This window comes from Haliotis rufescens, unplaced genomic scaffold, assembly GCF_023055435.1.
Source record: "Haliotis rufescens isolate VD_foot unplaced genomic scaffold, xgHalRufe1.0.p SCAF_35, whole genome shotgun sequence".
NCBI lineage: Eukaryota > Metazoa > Mollusca > Gastropoda > Lepetellida > Haliotidae > Haliotis > Haliotis rufescens.
The window spans coordinates 1,770,671-1,794,021 of NW_025964057.1; the positions used below are offsets into that span (position 1 = coordinate 1,770,671).

At 40.8% G+C, this 23,351-nt stretch overlaps 2 protein-coding genes across 5 annotated transcripts; one reads left to right on the plus strand and one right to left on the minus strand.

Annotated features, from left to right (window-relative positions):
- The first annotated feature begins 979 nt into the window (after positions 1 to 979).
- Positions 980 to 18,658, plus strand: LOC124134411. 3 transcript variants are annotated; one of them, XM_046499199.2, is made up of 10 exons: positions 980 to 1,142; positions 6,703 to 6,948; positions 9,303 to 9,471; positions 9,599 to 9,717; positions 10,214 to 10,364; positions 11,028 to 11,131; positions 11,298 to 11,435; positions 12,714 to 12,848; positions 14,922 to 15,015; positions 15,298 to 18,658. In XM_046499199.2, exons 1-10 carry the CDS (start codon positions 1,070 to 1,072, stop codon positions 15,461 to 15,463), a joined length of 1,395 nt encoding a protein of 464 aa, XP_046355155.2. In that variant the 5' UTR covers positions 980 to 1,069; the 3' UTR covers positions 15,464 to 18,658. The 3 variants fall into 3 exon arrangements, with proteins under 3 accessions (XP_046355155.2, XP_048237010.1, XP_046355156.2); XM_048381053.1 differs by lacking the exon at positions 980 to 1,142 and adding an exon at positions 2,426 to 3,114; XM_046499200.2 differs by lacking the exon at positions 980 to 1,142 and adding an exon at positions 2,937 to 3,185.
- Positions 18,659 to 19,299: 641 nt separating this feature from the next.
- Positions 19,300 to 21,720, minus strand: LOC124134412. 2 transcript variants are annotated; one of them, XM_048381055.1, is made up of 3 exons: positions 21,526 to 21,720; positions 20,745 to 20,931; positions 19,300 to 20,189 (listed from the first exon to the last, which is right to left on the minus strand). In XM_048381055.1, exons 1-3 carry the CDS (start codon positions 21,686 to 21,688, stop codon positions 20,078 to 20,080), a joined length of 462 nt encoding a protein of 153 aa, XP_048237012.1. In that variant the 5' UTR covers positions 21,689 to 21,720; the 3' UTR covers positions 19,300 to 20,077. The 2 variants fall into 2 exon arrangements, with proteins under 2 accessions (XP_048237012.1, XP_048237013.1); XM_048381056.1 differs by having other exon boundaries at positions 20,758 to 20,931; positions 21,526 to 21,719.
- Positions 21,721 to 23,351: the final 1,631 nt, after the last annotated feature.

Genomic DNA, 23,351 nt, shown 5'->3' on the forward strand with positions numbered 1-23,351 from the left:
TGCATATTTCGTTTTTCCTGAATTCGGTCAATCACATCCGTGCCAAAAGGGACAGATAATTCAATGATATGAATGATTTCATTGGATTTATAAAAAAGGCTAAGGTAAGATGTTGATGGCGAGGGTAGGTTTGAGGCTGTATACGGGCCTATTCCAAATAATTTTATAAATTTCAATTTCTATGACGCCCTTTGCATATTTCGGATCGTATGAAGGATGGACCTCCGAGTCAAAAACACAAGCATTGCGAAAACCGGTAATAAAAAGATCGAGCTACGCCACTATGTCGCTTAAGATACTGTGTTTGTGCCAAAGCTGGGCATCCACTGACAATGTGTTGGACAGTCTCATTAAATCCATTGCATAATCTACATTTCATATTTACAGTTTGACACATGATTGTTATTTCCCTCAGATATTGACTTGGGTCTAACGGCGATGTGAAAAGATTTTTCAGAGGCTTCACTGTTTGTCAGCAAATCAAATCAATGTATAGCTGTCATGTTGACAATGTATTAGACTATTGGGAGACGCATGATATTCACAATCTTATCTTTCACAAAAAGCTAGAAGTTATTGTCCGGTCGCAAGCGTTTATCCTGCCGGAACGTGCTAACATTAATATTCTTTTTATCAGCATCATGCGAATACAACCACATGGGTAAATGTGGAGCCAGATCCGACGTTTATTAATAACCCTTAAATATAGCAGACTAATTCTTGATGGCCACTTGTAGGACATCAATGGTGAACTGAATGTCACAATGATACCTGCAAATGGATGGAAATGGGTAATAATTTATATTTTATAACTTATATATAAGAGTGCGATCGTATTATTTTCGATTCATCCTATCACATTTCATAATGAGACGTGCATAAATTGCTGACTCTCGTGACATTTTAATCCTACTCAACCACCTACAGCTCAAAGTTAAGTCTAGATTCTCACTGTTACATAAAGGTGCACATTGCGTTGAGGCGTAATATACTTCCTCGTACACAACCAGTTGTTGAGCTGAGATACCTGTATCACCACCTGGCGGGGTAGACGTACTTGTGTGACAACATGGTGGATACTGCACCTGTCCTCGTCCTGTGTGTCCTGGCACTCCTCAACTCTACCGCGGAATCTAACAATGGTACGTTGGCTTCCCATTACTGTAGATCTCTGCTCTCGCACTCCTAACAATGGTACGTTGGCTTCCCAGTACTGTAGATCTCTGCTCTCGCACTCCTAACAATGGTACGTTGGCTTCCCATTACTGTAGATCTCTGCTCTCGCACTCCTAACAATGGTACGTTGGCTTCCCATTACTGTAGATCTCTGCTCTCGCACTCCTAACAATGGTACGTTGGCTTCCCATTACTGTAGATCTCTGCTCTCGCACTCCTAACAATGGTACGTTGGCTTCCCATTACTGTAGATCTCTGCTCTCGCACTCCTAACAATGGTACGTTGGCTTCCCATTACTGTAGATCTCTGCTCTCGCACTCCTAACAATGGTACGTTGGTTTCCCATTACTGTAGATCTCTGCTCTCGCACTCCTAACAATGGTACGTTGGTTTCCCATTACTGTAGATCTCTGCTCTCGCACTCCTAACAATGGTACGTTGGCTTCCCATTACTGTAGATCTCTGCTCTCGCACTCCTAACAATGGTACGTTGGCTTCCCATTACTGTAGATCTCTGCTCTCGCACTCCTAACAATGGTACGTTGGTTTCCCATTACTGTAGATCTCTGCTCTCGCACTCCTAACAATGGTACGTTGGTTTCCCATTACTGTAGATCTCTGCTCTCGCACTCCTAACAATGGTACGTTGGCTTCCCATTACTGTAGATCTCTGCTCTCGCACTCCTAACAATGGTACGTTGGCTTCCCATTACTGTAGATCTCTGCTCTCGCACTCCTAACAATGGTACGTTGGTTTCCCATTACTGTAGATCTCTGCTCTCGCACTCCTAACAATGGTACGTTGGTTTCCCATTACTGTAGATCTCTGCTCTGGCACTCCTGACAATGGTACGTTGGTTTCCCATTACTGTAGATCTCTGCTCTCGCACTCCTGACAATGGTACGTTGGTTTCCCATTACTGTAGATCTCTGCTCTCGCACTCCTAACAATGGTACGTTGGCTTCCCATTACTGTAGATCTCTGCTCTCGCACTCCTAACAATGGTACGTTGGCTTCCCATTACTGTAGATCTCTGCTCTCGCACTCCTAACAATGGTACGTTGGCTTCCCATTACTGTAGATCTCTGCTCTCGCACTCCTAACAATGGTACGTTGGCTTCCCATTACTGTAGATCTCTGCTCTCGCACTCCTAACAATGGTACGTTGGCTTCCCATTACTGTAGATCTCTGCTCTCGCACTCCTAACAATGGTACGTTGGCTTCCCATTACTGTAGATATCTGCTCTCGCACTCCTAACAATGGTACGTTGGCTTCCCATTACTGTAGATCTCTGCTCTCGCACTCCTAACAATGGTACGTTGGCTTCCCATTACTGTAGATCTCTGCTCTCGCACTCCTAACAATGGTACGTTGGCTTCCCATTACTGTAGATCTCTGCTCTGGCACACCTCAACACTACCGCGGAATCTAACAATGGTACGTTGGCTTCCCATTACTGTAGATCTCTGCTCTCGCACTCCTCAACTCTACCGCGGAATCTAACAATGGTACGTTGGCTTCCCATTAGTGTAGATCTCTGCTCTGGCACTCCTCAACACTACCGCGGAATCTAACAATGGTACGTTGGCTTCCCATTACTGTAGATCTCTGCTCTGGCACTCCTCAACTCTACCGCGGAATCTAACAATGGTACGTTGGCTTCCCATTATTGTAGATCTCTGCTCTGGCACTCCTCAACTCTACCGCGGAATCTAACAATGGTACGTTGGCTTCCCATTATTGTAGATCTCTGCTCTGGTACTCCTCAACACTACCGCGGAATCTAACAATGGTACGTTGGCTTCCAATTACTGTAGATCTCTGCTCTGGCACACCTCAACACTACCGCGGAATCTAACAATGGTACGTTGGCTTCCCATTATTGTAGATCTCTGCTCTGGCACTCCTCAACTCTACCGCGGAATCTAACAATGGTACGTTGGCTTCCAATTACTGTAGATCTCTGCTCTGGCACTCCTCAACACTACCGCGGAATCTAACAATGGTACGTTGGCTTCCCATTACTGTTGATCTCTGCTCTGGCACTCCTCAACGCTACCGCGGAATTTAACGATGGTACGTTGGCTTCCCAATACTGTAGATCTCTGCAAAGGTACTTTTTTAGTTAAGGAAACGTATATTTCACGGGTGACTCAGTCGTCTAGTGCGCCGCGATTCGCTGTGCAGAGTTGCGTCTCTTGGGCACGCCAGAAACCTATGATTGTGGGTTCGAATCCCGGTTCGCCCAGATTATGTTACAAGGTTTGCCAGAACCAAACCTGTGCTCGTGGGTTTCACCGAAGTGGTAAACGTCTGAGATCACTTCGGGCTTTCCTCCCACATTTAGCTGACACGCCGTGATGTAACTGGACTACAGTTAAAGCGGCACTAAACAGACCTCACCCACTCACTCACATTCATTGGGACTCCAGAGAAGCATCCGGTGCCCAAACTCTGTGATATACCCTGATTGGACTTGCCCAGGAAGCAAATATACAACTGTGACATTACAGACCGCGTCGTAAATCTACATTCACTGTCACAATACGTAGTTGCAATATATATGTGTAGTATGGGGTATGTGTTGGTGGCGCACACACAACACGAGGCTACTTGTAGGTTCAGATGGCAGCCATGTTTAATCAGAATGCATAATAACAATCATAATAATAAGCCCTGAAAATGTAACATAAACATAAGTCTTTTTAAAGAAAACCAAACAATATAGCTTTCGTAGTGATGACAAACAATTATATGACTTCATATTATTTGCTAGCACATTAGCACTAGCATGAATAAATCCTTAATATATAATAAGGATCCTAAATCCTAAATAAATATTTGTGAATGCCATGTGAATACTTTACATTCACACAAAACAAACGTTTATTAGGATAACTAGAGTCTAGTTATTAGTTTGACAAATATACATAAACAAGAAACTAGTTTGTGAAAAACACATATACCGTTCCATATAAATTTACATTCTTCCCAATTTCGTAAATATAGACTATACTCAAAGACGTTGTCCATAATCTATGAGCCATGACTCAATTCCCAGAAAAAAACAAAAAAAACAATACTTGTCCCACGCCTCACTTATAAATCCTAAGATGAACCTAGTGGAAACTCACTAACGTATAATACAACGTATTCGACGTAATAAGCGCCCAGGGCGCTCTCAAAATTAGAAAAGAGGGGCGCTTATTAGAAAAAACAGAATTGAAAGATCGTAAAATTCGTGGTTTGGCGAACGCAGAAAACGACCTGTGTCCGTATTTTACGCTTTAGATATATATGTCTCGTACAAATAATACCATGTGCATTCTTGTACGTCTTAACTTAAAAATGAACATATTTGTGAAATCGCAGCTCCACATTAACGATGATTAAAAAAAGATCAAGCAGGAAGTACCGGTTATCAGCAGGTAAATTTGAAAAATAAAATGTAAAGATCAGCTTTGTGTTTGTGATTTTGAAAAATAGATGTTATTGTGTGTTTGCTTATAAATATATGATATCCCACGTACGCATATGTTGTGACTCAATCATACCCAATGCAAACTTCCTGGTGTAAATGAGAGTAGACTGTTTGTTGGCAAATGCATGCACAGTCTTGTGGATAGGTTTTCGCCACTCTGAATATATACAAAGCTGTATAGATGCACTAAACGCCTATAACACACTGCCGGCTATGCGTAGCGATTCAGTGACAAAAAACTATCCACAAAAGTGTAAGGTGACTTCAACATTCCAATAGCCAATTTCCCTTTATGTCGAGCAATATCTCATAACATTACAGCCTTTTGTGTCGACATTTCAAAGCTTTGGGGTACTATCGAGAATGCTCTTTCGACGAGGATTACAAAGATCATCATATGACACTTGTTCAAAGGTTGTTTGGTCAGGTTGTTTGATCAGGTTGTTTGTTCAGGGTTACAACATTCAATGCCTTTGTAAAGTTTACAAACGTGTAGAGTGATTTGTAGACATATGGGTGAGTAAGTGAGTGAGTTTGATTTTATGCCGCTTTTAGCAATATTCCAGCAATATCACGGCGGGGGACACCAGAAATGGGCTTCACACATTGTACCCATGTCGGGAATCGAACCCGGGTCTTCGGCGTGACGAGCGAACGCTTTAACCACTAGGCTACCCGACCACCCCTGTAGACAGGTGGATTACATGTCCATATTAGACGCATTAATGACAAAATGTTGTCCAATGGAATCCCCTAGTTTCGCGAACACCTGGTGTCATCTCCATGTGAAAGTTATTGATAAACACATGCTTCTGATATAGTCGGAGTTGTATAGTGGAATCCCCTAGTTTCGCGAACACCTGGTGTCATCTCTATGTGAAACTTATTGATAAACACATGCTTCTGATATAGTCAGAGTTCTACAGTGGAATCCCCTAGTTTCGCGAACACCTGGTGTCATCTCCATGTGAAAGTTATTGATAAACACACGCTTCTGATATAGTCGGGGTTGTACAGTGGAATCAGCGTTTTGCAGATATTTTTTATTATTATGTAAATGGTTTTGTCAATGTTATTGTACTTACATGTATACGCCGTTACATTCACACACTAGTTTTTTAAAATTGTATCAACATTGAACATTAGAAATGATATATACGTTACCTTACTGGGTTGGTATACTAGCGGACAAAATTAACTGTGCTTCATATAAAGTAATGTAAATGTTATGTTATTTAAAATATCAAAATAATGTTTGGTCATTGGTTATAAGTGATTTATCACAACAAATTCATTGACAACTATCAACTCTCGGCTTGTTTCTTAAACCTGCCGATTTATATTTTGTTCTGGATTCCAAAGCTCCATAGAAATCCTCAAAGACAGATGTATTGCTGGGTCGAGCAAATGTACCACCAAATCCCATAATCCTTATTACATTCAAGGGATGACTCTCTTTATAGTCATAAATATTCGAGACAATTATTACGATGTGGATTCCCAAAACGCAAAGGATTTGTTTGACTTTCACAATCTCAGAAAAGACCAAGTTCCATTCTGTCAAAACATTTGATTTTTCAACTTTGTACACCATTGTCCCACATGACAAACTTGACGAAAAACGACATCCCTTGAATCCATTGGGGCTTTTATTACAGTTACATATCTATGTTTAGAGGTTCAGGGCAATTTGTCTAAATGAAAGCAAATGCAATCGGAAGTTTACTGAGAATGCTGAACTTCCTCATTGATAACATGTGTGTGTGTGTGTGTGTGTGTGTGTGTGTGTGTGTGTGTGTGTGTGTGTTGCTGCTTTTACTAGTCCAAACACGTTTGTGGCACACCCAAGTATGAAAGATATTTGTTCACTACCCGCTCGATCTACCCGCTGAAAATAAATTTAACTAGTTGTGAATGGTTTTTATAAGCTCAAGAGCGCTCATTACCGCGAATACGGTTACAATGACAAATGGCGCAAATGACGTCGTTAACAAAGTTGGGCTGAAAATGAAATTGTCGTTATTTACGTCTTCATTTTCAGCGACAGAAAAGATCATGTTCATAACAGACAGTGGTGGGGGTCTAGAAGTCAATGGAAGTGTGTTCCGATGTGTCCTGGATGCAGGAGCTGGCTGCACGGTTCTCCCGATCTACACCCCCAACCCGCGGTGCCCCGTGTATGACCCTGTTGAGGACTATGTGTATTGGTCCGACTATGCTCTCCAGTCTGTTTGCAGAGTCAAGTCATCGGGAGACGACTACGAGACGTGGGTGAACGTGTCGAGGGGTAAGCATGTATATTTATTTTGTAGTGATGAAGTTGAACACTCAGCAACACCTACCTGCTGTCGTAGCTGCGTTATGGCGTCAAGTGCGACCCCACTACAGTTACTGAAAGTATTGCCTTTCCTGGTCATCATGGTCAATTTAGCCATGACTTTGTAATTCGCCCTGTCGGCATCGGTTCAGCTCCGTCAAGGAGTGATTGGTCTAAAGATGCTTACCCCAAATTGTCTCCATCAACATTCATACTCGCATAATATAGAAACGCAACACCAGCTTTATACTCACATTGTTCTACTTACTCTCAGTCACCTATCAATACAGGACAAGATCAGACCGGCCAGACTCGAGCTTAGATCGATCGGGATTCGACTCAATCGATTGCAAACCGCGGTCTCCTCTCTTAAAGTTAAAAGGTATCATTTCATAGTGTTCGGGCCTGGCCTGTTTTTGTCACATGTCACGACACCTAATTTTGATTCGTTAAAAGTTAGATCTGACCATGAACTCATGTGTGTCGTAATCGAAAAAATACAGAAGCCTACGTGCCAGATTGATCATCTCTCTATTGATTTTGTGACTTACTCCGGATGCTACAAATGAAAAGCATCTTGCCTCTCTGCTTGTTTCATTAACTAATCGACGATAACATGGAACCAATCCAATGATAAATATGAAATGTCCTGAATACTCTTGTGATAAATGTGAAATGTCTTTTATCTATTATTCCTTTCAATCTGTCACAAACTTTGTATATCTAATGCAACTCATCATTGCAGCTATAAACGGTTTTATTTGTTACCAATTTCTAATGTTTTTGAAACGCATATTAACCTTATAACACTACCTAACATGTTCAGTGAAAACACTCTTAACTGAGTACAGTCATGTTAAGGGCGATCAACCTTCAGATGGAATGAGCCATTATGTGTGTGTAAGGTGAGCTTGATAAACCATAAATATGTATCGGCACTGACCCCCCTACTCCCCCTCCCCCCCCCCCCCCCCCCCTACACACACACCCAACGTTTAAATCACAGCTACACTCTTCTTTCTATAAAAAAGCTATATTCCTTTGTAGCCATGGCAGTATTGTTCAGTGGGGTTACCCACGTTTGACCGTAAAATGCGAATGTTCTTAAATATAATATCTCCATATACAGGATAAACATAGATGCTATTCCTTGTGGCATATTTGGAAACATCGCCATAATATTTCCGTTAATAGTGTCAGCTTGATGGGTGGAGGGGTTATATCCCATTAGTTAGACGTCACATTAGTTAGACGTGCCAATTATTAGACATTTTTATTTAGGCAAAGAGGGTATGTACCTACAGGTGTAATGGATCAGTCCTAATTAGATTGAAGTTCTGAGTTGGGATAGGGGACTCACAGTTTAGGGAGTATATATTTTACAATTTCGTTTAATTAAACCTAAATTACCTTACTCTCAGCACAGGTTCAATAGGCATGACATTAACTACGTAAACTGTGGAGTAGCTTAATTGTCTTACTGTATGATCAGTTGAAGGAGTCGAGTTTAGATTATCTACTCATCAAACAAATAAAAATGATCTTGATGTACCTTTCATTATCAGTATAGATATGGCTGGTTTAAGGAAAGTAGAGTACATCACCTCTCGGGGTTGAAGTAAACAGTTTATATTAGATGGATATATTTACAACAGAAACCGCGAGAGGCAAACCTGCACACATTGCAGATGTGTCGTCAAGACGTGCAATGGGAAATGTACGACTGTAGGTCAGTCTGGGAAAAATAAACTGTAAAAGTTATTAAATGTAAAGTGTTCATTACCAAAAATGTCACAAAGTGTTGTTACAAACTGTATAAAATTTATCAAATGTAAAGTGTCATTAAATGTTTAGTATAATATTAAAGTATCTATTTAGAGCTGCTTTGCTTTGTTTGTCAGATCTTATCTGGACTATTCCAGTTTAAAGTCTGGGGTAACAAGCATAAGGATTAGTGTGCACTCAACCGTTTAAAGTGTTGTTATAAGCTGTCTAACTATTGGGACGTCTAACTAATGGGAGGACACCGGTGGAGGGGTGAGGGAGCACAGTGATGTCACAGCTGGTACGTGATTGCCAAACTTATGGTGCTGTCAATCTATAATTGGGACGATTCTAGGATTCGACCCCAATATCATAGAGGATTGTGGAACGCCCCCTGTACCATACACTCAAAGCATAATTGTGCCTGATCTCCAAAGGATATATTAGTGTAAAGGATACTTTAAGTTGTGGATTTCATTTTGTCTTTTTTTTCATTGTGACGGGTATATGATTTGTTTCCCTTCTGGAATATACGTTTGAGTTCACATTGTGCTTTTTAGGTTTATATGGAATGGCCCTTGATTCTCAACTGAGGACAATCTTCGTTTTTGAGCTCTCTCAAAATGGAAAATCCTCCTTGTGGAAGGTAACCATGGATACACAGATACTGACAGAGGTTCCGATTGAAAAATCATCAGTATGGGGAATAGCAACCGACACTCAAAACAAGTAAGAATTGAAGTCATCTGAAACTGAAATCAATAGATTCAAGTTGCCATGGTACAATATATTAACAGTTTCGTAAGCAAACTCTAACGCGCGGCCTACAGTCGAAGTACCGTGTTTTACATTGCAGGAAGCTGTTTCTAGCATTTGCTACAAAAATCACGATGATGAATTACGACGGGACTGAGTATGTCACCCTACTTAACAAAAAGACTGGGAACCATTTCGGGATGATGTTTGACAAAGAAGGTAAGTATACATGTTTGGTGTTGTCATGTACTCATTCGTATGACGTTGACGATTATCCTGTCGTCGTCTGTCAACAACTTCGGATCTGAAATCCAATGATCATGACAAATGATGTTTTACATCTTTGACAGATTTTGAATTTTTTTTATTGAATCCATAAAGATGAGACATGGCGTTCGTGTTTTTTGACAATGGTAATACCGGAACCTGTCACCAGTTTTTATTCTTTCAAAGATGTTATTCAAAAATAATAGTTTCCTCTGAAACAGATGGATTGATGAAACAAAGCAGGGATACATATTTCGACATGAGTGTTGGATTCTCATCTACTCATTCCTATTTTAAGGAAATAAAAATCATCTAAACATTTCTACAAATCCTCACTGCAAGACCAAGAAATACGATTTTTCAGGTTTCTAAAGGCTATTTGTGTGAAGTGTTGCTTGGTAATTAACTAAATACTGTACAAGTGAAATGCGGCCAATTTCTGTCACAGGCCACAGATTGTATTACGCTGACACTGGAGCGCGCACCTTGGGTTCTCTGGACGTGGAGACAAATGAAACCACTGTTTACAGTAACGACACTGTATATCTGTCTGTTCATCAGTTCGAAGGTGTTCTGTACGCTGGGCCGTTTTGGGACAGGTAGGTAGATAGTGAATTGGTTGTGTATTGTTTATTAGGTTGTATTTTGCCACAATACTGATGTATGTATGCATGTGTGTGTGTGTGTGTGTGTGTGCGTGTGCGTGCGTGCGTGCGTGCGTGCGTGTGTGTGTGTGCTTTCTCTGAATGATGCACTCTGTTATAACTCGCGATAACCCTTTAACTTAATAATCTTGTTAACACAGCCAGAACGATGTTGGAAACTGGCAATAAATCCGACAGGTAACCAACTCACATTTGGCAAGTAGATGAAATACAAGTTAGGTCGAAAAGGCCTAGAGAGCCCCTTGTGTCGCTCTTATATGGATACAGCTCAGCTAGCCTTCAAGAAACTGTCCCAACTCGAAACCTCTGGGACGATCAAGCCGCTCATGTTTAAATTTTGGGTTTGTAATTCTAATCCTACTTCCACTACAACACTCGACATTTTACGAGCGTTTCAGTCATTTGCTGCCACTTAGATCACTGCAAATACATTGTCAATGAGCCAATGAAGGAAAACACTACTATTCATTGAGCGCGCTTTATGTAATATCAATTGTATCACAACATATTTAGAAGGTAATGTTGTACCTCACGTTTCACAAGCAAAGACAGAAAATATTGTCATGCCTTGCCTTGCCTCTTTAAATTTTGTTACAGAGGGAGAGTAGATGAAATTCCGGGAGGCTGTGGACCACGCTCTTATGTCTACTTTAACGCATCAATTGCTGGGGGCATACGTGCTACTGTTTTCAGGAAATATGGTAAAGATATTTTAAGTAGCATCCAGTAAAGCGGATAATGTACAAGTGCAGACAGCAGAGGACATACATTGACAACTTAAACATTGAGTATGGAATTACTGTAGATACTGTATATCTCTGTCCCGAACACAATGATTGCCTGACATATCAATTCATCTTACAACAGGCTGTTCCTCTGGATGGTATGGTCGGATGTGCAACCGAGAATGTGGGAAATGCTTCAATGGAAGTACATGTGATGACGTCGCTGGCTTTTGTGCTGCAGGGTGCGACACTGGCTGGATTGGCGACACCTGCACAACTGGTGTGTATGCAATGTCTTGAGTAAATGACGAAGCGGGTTATTGTACAATAAAACACTGCAGATATCAACATTATTAACAATCTCCCTTAGGATGTCAACAAAATGTACAAGCCTTCAAAATATGTGCCTGATCTCGGGAATGTCTGACCAGTCCATTTCATGAACATGGTTAGTGTGTATGTGTGTGTGTGTGTGTGTGTGTGTGTGCGCGTGCGTGCGTGCGTGCGTGCGTGCGTGCGTGCGTGCGTGCGTGTGTGTGTTTAGTTTGGCATTTCCTGAATATTCGCATAATTCTCACGGCGATGAAATGTATCTCTTCTCCCTGAAGAGATTACCATATCTCGCCAACTTTTGGATGCAATCGTTTGGCCATTGCGTTTATCAGCGTTGCCTAGCTACATTCATGTCTCCAATCAAAACGTCGAAATCCAGATTATTTGATTAGTTACCTTCGTGTGTCGTGAAATGGTCTCCGAAACCCCTAAAAATTCGGGTTAGAATAGGTCTTCAGCAACCCATGCTTGTCGTAAGAGGCGACAAACAGGATCGGATGGTCGAACTCACTTACTTGGTTGATGCATGTCATTGTATCCCAGTTGCGTGGATCGACGCTCATGATATCAGTCAATGGATTGTCTGGTCCAGGCTACTTACAGACCGCCGTCATATAGCTGGAATGCGGCAAAAGCAAACAAACCTGAAGAGTGTAAACATCTATTTACATGCCTCCGTTACTTAGATTGAACAGGTCATACTTACGCAAACAACTCCTTGTTCTTTCATATCTTGAAGACGGATTCTATTCCAGACAGATGTTTAAGTAACGGGATAGGCAATTCAGGGAAAACCAAGACGAACATGATGATAAGATGATTAAGACATTGCCATGTGTTTGACAAATGGAATTAACGGTTCATCATGCCGGGTACTCACGAGGTCGTCCTTAATTGTTTGTATGAATGTATAGTTAAAGCAGAGTGTGGAACAATCTGTTTCTGTCCTCTAGAAAGTTCTAGGATAATGTCGACGATGTTCACCACTGGATCGGATTATAACTACTTCTTCCAGAAACTAAACAGTTAGCATATGTGGTTACTTAGATGTTTCTTATTTCAACTTATCATATATAATAACTAATATATATAACCGCTTTGTCATTGATTTGTAGCTACACATGACGTATTTGTATTTACAAATGACGTATTTGTAGCTACACATGACGTATTTGTATTAACACATGACATATTTGTAATTACACATGACGTATTTGTTTGAAAGTATGTCCAAAGGGTACCTACGGTGAGAGCTGCAGAAACCTATGTGACCAGTGTGCTGATGGCGCCCCTTGTCATCCTGCTACGGGCACCTGTCAGGCTGGAAACCTGGAGAATTGGAGAGAAGTATGTCATGAAGGTATAAACATTCACGCCGAGGTTACACACAGAGGTTTTTAGTAGTCGGTTCTGTCCACGTTTTACTTGTTTAAGATTGGTGAAGTCGACAAAATTGAGGTGGATTTCCTAACAATCGCATTAATTGACCTGGCTACAATACAGCATGTTTTGTGCTGAATATAGGACAAGACAATCAGAACTACCAACCCATAGTACCCCGCTGCTATTTACAGAAAACTGAAAAATCCCCATTAGTCTCTCATCATTAACATAATGGCTGACAAGGAATTTGCCAGCAGCAAAAGATTGTTTAAATTTCGAGACCTACTAACCGCAGGGTGGGAAACAGCTGAAACACAAACTACATGGAGAGAAGGGAGACGTGAATAAACTGTTCCTTTACTTTGGTGATTTGGATCGTACAGACCCGACATGGTTGACTGAAATGATTTGGTTCAGTCTGCTTCTGCTGTGGAAGGCGAGATGGTGGGGATGAAGGAGCTTCACGTTGGAAGTAAGGTGCGATGACAACAAGCAGATAATATCTTTCCTTTACGGCAGCTGAAATAACACAGAATAAGCAAGGAGGCATCAGTGGTTCTGACCTGGATTCTTCCTATGTCAGAATATATAAAAGTGAATCCAACAGTGATCCAGCGGTGTGTTCTACCTGTCGAAACTCCACCCCGATTGTGAGAAAACAGGCATTTGGGACAACAAGACTCCCATGCTTAAGAACACTCTCGGCACTATCATGCAGAGAATATCCAGAAAAGCTGGTCGACCGCAAGTGTGCACCTGACAGTCTCTCCGAGCTTCAACCATCACATACCTGTACCACGCCGGAGTCGACATCGAGTAGTCCAAGTAATCCTAGAAACATCACATTCCTGGACACATGATGCATGATGTCACTGCACAGAAGAAACCTACCCCAGCCAGGGAGTGTCAGACCGGTTCCCCTGCATAGGCGGTTCAGACGTGTTGATGTATTAATTTTGATATTAGGACACACTCAGTGATATTCTCTACATAACAGTTACAACTACGGTTGTATATTCAATCAAGCTCTCACGAATAATTAAACCTTTTCCACATTCATAAGAAATCTCTGCTACAAAACACAGTCGATTGTACGATTCCGACTACATCGTGAGCAGGTGTTTATGAATCACTATCAAATAGTGATGGCACCAGGTGTTCACGAAAGGGTGAGCGTGTCCTGCCCCAGCTGTGCACCCGTGCAAAGGTATGTCGAGTGTTCACCTGAAAAAAACACGGGAGCATATGGTACAAGTAAAAAAAAGGGAATTTCATTTGACATATTTTCTGTCACTGATGCGTCAAATTTGGAAATGTCCTCCACATGTCTACCAGAAAACCTTTTGAAAGCTTTAATGAGTCCTTGATTTAGCGTCGTATGCCATGCAAACATATCAACCATAAGTTATTAATTTGCTCGTTCGTTGCAATCATTGTATTTTAATAATTTTTGTATTCTGATTTGTTTTGCAAGCTGCCTCATGTTATACTACAGACCGCCTCCGTGGTCTAGTGGTAGAGCGTCCGCCCGCAGAGCGGAAGCTCCGCGGTTGGTCCCCGACCGCGTCATAACAAAAGAAGTTAAAAGATGGCACTTGCTGTTACCCTGTCTGGCGCTCGGCATTAAGGGGCTAAAACAAGGACTGGTCGGCACGGTGTCAGTATACTGTGTCTGAGTAGGGTATTCATGTTCAACTGCGGCATGGTGTCTCAGTGAGCTAGCACTATAAATCGGCATCAGTCAGGACTAGTACAAGCAGCCACACAAACACACACACGTACATGCACGTCGCTATATAAGTGCAATAATCTTGGACGCGACGTTAAACCCTATTTCACCTCACCTGTTATACCTCAAGGGCTTTGAGCGAATGAATGGGATGGTGCAATGCCGCTTTGAACATCTTCGGCCACTCCATGGCATGTAAACATGGAGGAAAGGCCAAAGTCTCTGATAATTGGATTGAAGCGGTCACCAATTGCAATACGGTTTACCAGTGCTTAATCTCAATATGGTTGTTGGTGGTTACTTGTCATATTGTACCTGCAGATAGGGGCCATGTTGTCTGGGCGCTGGTGGCTGTGTGTGTCTTCCTTGGATTGGTTGTGGTGGTCCTCCTGGTCCTCCTGGTCAGATGGAGAAGGTAACCATAGCAACAACTTTGTTTTATGAAGGACTAAGAAATAGGAAAGCCACAACTAATTTCACTCGATATATATTGGTTTAAAATTTGGATTAATGTTAGGATAAAATGAAGTTCATGTTGACTGTGGTTATCAAAATTAGGAGGTATAAAATCAGAGGATTAAATTTTATCGTAATTAAATTGTACATGTATTGAATAATGTTTATATACCGAGTATTCTAATGCATTTCAACAACGTATACAGTTAACGTTTGTCTCCCCTGTTTAACTTGTTTACAGAATGATGATGACGGACAGGCAGAAGAAGTCGGATGTTACTGTTGGCGCCGTGAGGAACCCAACCTACCAGGATGACACGAGAGATGCAGAGGCTGAGATTACCAATCACGTGTACGAGAAGATGGTCCGTGTGCTGCCACCTGTGTATGAAACGATACATGTCTAGAGGTGTCGTTTTGTTTGACGGTCCATGTACCACCCCGTATTTGAGATGTAACATGTCTAGAGGGATCATATTGTTTGATGGTCCATGTACCACCACGTATTTGAGATGTAACATGTCTAGAGGGGTAATTTTATTTGACGGTCCATGTACCACCCCGTATTTGAGATGTAACATGTCTGGAGGGATCATATTGTTTGATGGTCCATGTACCACCCCGTATTCGTGACGCCACATGTCTAGAGGGGTAATTTTATTTGACGGTCCATGTACCACCCGTATTTGAGATGTCACATGTCTGGAGGGATCATATTGTTTGATGGTCCATGTACCACCCCGTATTTGAGATGTCACATGTCTAGAGGGGTAATTTTATTTGACGGTCCATGTACCACCCGTATTTGAGATGCTACATGTCTGGAGGGATCATATTGTTTCATGGTCCATGTACCACCCCGTATTCGTGACGCCACATGTCTAGAGGGGTAATTTTGTTTGATGGTCCATGTACCACCCCGTATTCGTGACGCCACATGTCTAGAGGGGTAATTGTATTTGACGGTCCATGTACCACCCGTATTTGAGATGTCACATGTCTAGAGGGATCATATTGTTTGATGGGTAATTTTGTTTGATGGTCTATGTTCAACCTCGTATTTGAGACGCCACATGTCTAGAGGGGTAATTTCATTTGACGGTCTCTGTCTAGGGGGTAATTTTGTTTGATGGTCTATGTACTACCCCGTATTTGAGACGCCACATGTCTAGAGGGGTAATTTTGTTTGATAGTCTATGTGCCACCCCGTATTTGAGACGCCACATGTCTAGAGGGGTATCTACATATTTAGTTTGATAAGGCACTTTGTTTATTTTGAACGTGTTTTCAATATTGGCACCAAATCATCACTTGTGTAAATCAAGAACCTATCACTATTTAGAGTTCAGTTGTATTGGAAATCACCTAAAGTACATAAATCAATCCAACCGCATATCCATAAATATTTATTAACTGAAGACATGGACTTGCAACATTAATTATCAATTCAAAACAATACAATTTGTGGTATGCGAGTGTAAGCAAGTGTCATTATGTATTTAACTACACAAATCCTTTTTGTGTCATTTTGATGAACCCTCCGTGAACACCCGGGTTAAAATATGTCTAGGCGACTGACGGGATCGGGGGTCAGGCTCGCTGACTTCACATTTATATATTACATTTAAGAAATATAACAATAGAGCCGGATCATTTTGTAACCATTACCACGCAATATCGAACCTTATGTTTTGCACTTGACATTGATAGTTTATGTTTCACATGTGTCCATTATGCAAAGTGTTAAGTGATTACTCATATATATTTATATAAAGGCGTGATAGGAATATTTACTGTTATCCAAGCTGTCTTAGATTACAAATCTTGCTGACATTTTAAGCAGCCAAAGTCATTTTTATAATAAATCATTAGTTACAGTGTACAACGATCTAATATTATTCATCTCTAAATTGAATCTCACCAGATTGTCTGGCATTGCTCCAAGGCTGTACTGAAAGGACAGTACTCCAGTCTCTTAAAGGGACAACTTGTTCTTATTCTTCCCCAGAACTTTATGATTAAAACTAATAATTATCTTCTTAGAGACTTGTTTAAGTCTACAAATGGTCTTTTGATATCATATATAGCAACCGGCTTGAAAGTAGAAAATACTTTTGTCGATCAAAGTTGACGGTGAGATATTGTTTATTTATCCAATTTCTCTTTCAGTAACAAATTTGTCTTACAATGTTCTGGACCATCGTAAAATGGTCAGGGTGCATCCCGTGGAAAAAGAAAATGATAAACTAACAACTGAAGTAATTGTGTGATTATCTAAATAATAAATATGCTAGTTTTTCGAATAACTGAATAGTTCTGTAAGCTGCTATTTATTTCGACAAAAGAAATGCTGCTCTCAAGTTGTTCTGTTGACATGTTATTACATCATTATTTTTCTCCAATGTAACGAACTGCAATTCGTTGGGCAGAGTTGTGTCCCTAGGCACGCCAGAAACCGCGGGTTCTAATCCCGGTTCGCCCTGATCATGTTTTTTGGTTTGTCTGCACCATACCCGTGCTCATGGGTTTCACCAATGTAATAAACGTACTACATCACTTCGGGTTTTCCTCCCACATTAAGCTGACACGCGATGATTGCAATGGAATACGGTTCAAAGTTGGGTTAAACCCAAGTCACTTACCACATAAAATGAAACCCATTGTACGTGTGTTATCTGGCATCCAGAAACATATACCCATGAAGCTGTTTCAGTGTAATACCTCTTTGTTCAGCTCTCATGTGGTCATTGATCGCCTATATTTTAATTGCTACAAATTACTACAAATTACTGCTTCATTATGTTCAATGATACATGCCAAGCAATGTGTATTTTCATTTAATTTTTTCTGTTACATTTTTTCTAACCACATACGCGTTTTTTGTTTATATTTTTTGTTTACTATACCGTTAAAATTTGATATTCGTGAAAAACTGTTTCAATTCATTATATTCTGAAATCCACACATTAAATAGGGTCACGTTTTGGAAGAAGGCTCAGAATGGACAAAACAAATAATTAATTCAAGTTTAAATGGGTGACATATACGTGGGGTACATATAATGGTTGAGAGATAATCCCTTAGCATCCAGTTCAACGTTTTTTTCAGAATACGTAATGTGTCCTTGTATCCCTCGTGAGATTTACACCAGTTGAGATGAACTAATATGATTATAGACAAGATATCATTTTGGGTTTAGATGCGCTGGTTCAATAACTATCTAGCTATTGGTTGAAACATGATCACGTATATACATATACTGAACATGTATTAACAAGATAAGTCGTTATTTTGTGTTAAACACACGAAATACTATTACTGTAATACGAGTGATATGGATTAATGTACATCATATTGTTACATCCAATTGACTATTTAATAGTGATTACATAACACATGCTCATGATATAGTCAGATTTATACACCGGACTCTGCTTTTAGTAGATATGTCATATGATTATTGGAATTGTTTTTTGCCACCTTAAATTTGTTCAGACATAATTAGCGAAATTAAATGTTGCTCGCCTGGCTTCTTGTCTTGATGTATGTTTTCAATGTCGACGGCGACACAAATGTAAATACCAATAAAACACTACTCTACAGGTCTTGTCTCGAATTATTGTCAAGTTTATACGTTGACTTTTGTCTCGTATGACAATATTTACAGTTTAGCTAACCATTGGTTGCAAATTGAAATTTACCCCCGATATACATGTTACGCCTAGCTTAACTTACATTAACTTCCACGGTCATAGCCTAACTTCAAACTATCGAATTAACATAAGTAAGAGTTATGTCCCTTTATCCAAGAAGAACCCAAGTTATTAGTGTTCTGTTAACACGTGACGATGTCATGTTTCCAGCTCGCAAGACCTCTTCTTAATGCTGCATGTGTGTTAAGAACCTCGGACTATCGGCCAGTACACCAACAGCGTAGTTCCTGAATACTCCCTGCTTTATAGGTGGCTTTTGTTCTGAAACTTTTGACAGTATACTGTTTCAGTCAACAATGAAAGGAGGACTCATATTTACCCACATGTCAAGCAAACTATGGATCTAAACCCCTGGCCACATGATATCCCCCCGCATATTCGATACGTGTGTGTGTGTGTGTGTGTGAGAGAGAGATTCGGGTCATAGTTAGTGCCTGTCTCAACTTTAAACTGCTCTCACAAAATACGACCATTATTCAGTGATTCGAGTTAACATTGAATTAAGTTGAAAACACCAACAAATGCAGAAACATATTTCACCCGTCTTTATTATTACCGATCATTTATCAATTACAATTAAACAAGTCGATAGAGATGAATAAAGTAAAATGTACCGAATTTACCAAAGTTCTCAAAGTGCAAATCAACTGCAAGGGGGTGATTGAACTCTTAGTGGTAGAAAGTGGATCACATTCCATTGGAACTCACTGAACAGAAATTCCTATCGTCAGTTACAGTGGTGTTTGGTGGTGGTTCATAAACAGTAATTGTTAGCGTACTTACCTACAATCTTTGTTTTACATTGATCTTTTCGTAAGTTTCGGATATACTCGTACATCATCCAAAATGGGGTTATGTAAAATCGGTACATTTATTTTTTTACATCATATTACAATTCACGGGTACATAGTATTTGGCAGAGTATGGACTTCCCTTCGTGCCTGAGATACCTCTCTATATTTCCTCTTCCTCATATTTCGGTAGCGGAGTGCGCAGTGTACAATGTTCCAGAGTGCTTACCATGAGGGAAGCAACCTCTACAGACGCCCTTTTCTGGTCTGCTTCGCAGCATTTGCAGAGGAACGAGACAGCTTCTGAACAGCATGGATACTGGCCGATCCAATGACATCTCAGTGTACAGTTACAGTCTGTTTCCTTGGACTGACACGAAGCAGTTTTGCTTCTTTAAGGTGTCAGCGGTTCCCTCGTCTACAGGGCTCATCGGGCCTCTTTGTAGACACACTTTCCTTTGGAATACAACGTGTAACGCCATGAGGAGCATTTACATGGCGCCAAGGGTCCCCCCTTCTACAGCAGTACGATACTTGTAGAAGGACCACGGGTATGGATTGCTCTGATGAGGTGCATCAGCAGGAAGTAGTTACTCTGCTGTTTCACATGGGCATCGGTGGCTTGGCACCTGCAAAACAATAGCTCAATATGAGTGTTAACCAGCCCGTCGGGATTTAACGCTGTACAATATTCCGTCTGTATGGCGGTGCCTGGTAAATACTCGAATCTGGACCATCATTACATTATTTTTCGTTTCTCTGAAGGTCTGTAATCTTTCTCATTGAGGGGGACACGGGTGGCTCAGTCGTCTAAGGCGCCGCGATTCGCTGTGCAGAGTTGCGTCCCTTAGACACGCCAGAAACCTATGATTGTGGGTTCGAATCCCGGTTCGCCGTGTTTATGTTTCTAGGTTTGTCAGCACCATACCCGTGCTCGTGGGTTTCACCAAAGTGGATCACTCCGGCTTTCCTCCCACATTAAGCTGACACGCCGCGATATAACTGGAATACTGTTAAAAGCAGCGTTAAACCCAACTCATTCACTCACTTTCTCATGGAACTGTAGCAATAGTCTACTTTGACAGACACTATGGCATTTGAACAAAATAATTTTTTTTATCCGGTTAATAAATCCTTCCACTGTTTCACGATGCCTTAACAAGACATCAGCAACCTGAACATACATTTTGCACTCACTGTTCAAGCCACCTGCTGCCCTATCGCTCCTGAGCGTCATGTAGAATTTAGCCCTTTGCCGTTTTCTTCTTGCACTGAGTTTACCTCCACTACCTTGACAAGGAGTTTTGGAATCCACTCCCTCCTCTGCTCTGGGGCTAAATTCCCTTGACGTCTGCTTGTGCTGTTCCGAAACTGAAACGTGAGTTAGTTTGGTTTAGCACAATGCAAGCTATTTGACAGCTGGGAGCATAAGGAAAGGGCTTCACATATTGGGCCTATGTATGTAAACGTCATTCGGAGACAACGCGTTAACCACGAGACTATCCAACCACTCCGAAAAAAATGTCACACTTGCTCTTTGATGTCACAAAACAGTCCTAGCTTCACAACTGATTTGGAGCACGTATATTTTATTCGAATTTCACGAACTCCTTTTGCTTACAACTAAGCTTTTCAATAATCTATGTTTTACCATCAAAGCCATTACATAAATTTAATGGAAGACATTCAGTGGGATTTATATAATATGACACCCGATGCAATCCCATGCAACCTTTAAATGGGATTTTTACACCTCCTAACTTATTGTCACTTGTTGATGAAACTTGTGTGAGTGGCGGGTGCTACCAGACATGCTTACCCTTTCGCGCACAGCTGGTGTCAGCACTGATTTCCACTGATCAATTCATATAATTTTCATATTTTGTTATTACGGAAACGCAGATAATAGAGACAATTTTTCTCAGTCGTTGACGTTTTGAATTTATGATATGTGAGCCTACTCACGATTTGACAGCTGTGTCCAGAGCTTCTCCCGGTCCCCAATGACGTCGAAGATGTAGTAGTTGTTGATGATGGTGCAGCCCTTCTTCATCTTTGAATGCTGGATCGTATTCGTCCCAATCTGGGTCACCTTCATACCCTGCCCGCCAACAACTTCTTCAGACATTTCCTGTTGGACATCAAGTTAAAGAACTAGATTTGTATTTGATTTACATTAAACACACATCGAGCATGTAGCAGAGAATCATGTCGAATTTAGCAAGTGGATGAGAGGTAGCTAAACCCACTAATATGTATTTATTTTTACGTTTCATCCAGTTTTAGTTAAAATGCAAAGATATGAAGTTCTATTAATTATTTTATTTCATGGCACGTGTTTGTTTTGCGAACACTTGTCTAATGTAGTTCAAGAGAAAGTCTTACAGAGAGAAATATGCATCACTCCCGTTTTCACTGCAACTACACTCCCGCAAGTTATCAAAACAAAACCAATAATTGATTGTTCTGTCCAAAGTCCAACGAAGTCCCATATGTATTAGATAACTAAAGCTTAGAGGTGCTAGTGTCTCCGCCGAACCTTGTATGTAAATACATACGAGGATTGATTGTGAAAATCTGAGCCTCGCATAGATTCAATTGCTAAAAAGTCAAATATTTTGTTGTGGACATATCATGATTTCCTTGAAGTATATCCACTAAAACATGAGTGAACTGAGCAAATTGTTTCGCTTTGACAAGTCAGTAATATATGCAGGAGTCTGTGATCTATGCCAACTTGAGGGACGTATAGCTACAAAGTACTTGGAGAATAAGGACTAAACATCAAAAGCCATCCATGATATATGTACAACACTACGGAAGGATGCTCTTTCCTAGTGTAAGTATTATTTTTGTTTCCATGGCAACAAGTTTGACTTTGACTCTGGTGGTGTGTACCTGACATAGAAATACAAAGTTCCGAATCCCAATTCCATGGTATAGTTTTGATAGCTCAATAACTACTCTTGTATATGGTTATCGGTTTGGGTCAAGTGACAAGAGTGCTGGTTTTATGTAAGCAAGTGGAAGGGAAAGAACTTCAGATCAGTTGGTCATAGAGAGTATATGAGGACAGGTGTTCACTATCACCGTGGTTTCTACAAGCTCAGGACAGCAGCATGGTAGATTTCCCTAGATCGCGGCCTAAGGGTCGGACACTCCCAAGGAACCCGATGGTGCAAGGAGAACCTTGTTTACACCGGAAACAGAAAGCAACAAGACATCAGGGGAGGCCACGCACAACACTGGCGACCGATGGGAAGGCCAAGGCATATTTGTAATAATCCCCATTCAAATACGTATAAAACGGTTTTGGGCTAATTTTGACATAATGGGATTTTGTGAATCATTTTTTGCGCAGTGCTGACAAATTCAGTGACTTCGTGTCAGGGTATCACACAATAAACTGTAAAAAAGAAATGACACCAGTGTTGTGTTTCCGTACGTCAACATTAAGCTGAGATAACGATTATTTTATTCACTTAAGTATTGACTTTCACTGTGAGTTCATTGGAGTTTGAAGGTATCAATATCAATATTTGTTTGCTTCAAAGGATGTAGACCTAGATCTATACACAATTATGTTTAGTACGTGTGACTTCATGTTAACACTGACAGCCATAAACGTGACGAGAGAGATATTCGAAGTTGTTAATGAACCTGTGACAAGCGTTAGTCACCACTGATCAATTGGCCGATCATTGAAAGGTGATTGCAAAGACGTGTCAAATAGATACTAAGGTAAATTTATAGATTGACGTAGACTGTCACTGTAGTCTAGACACGGACCG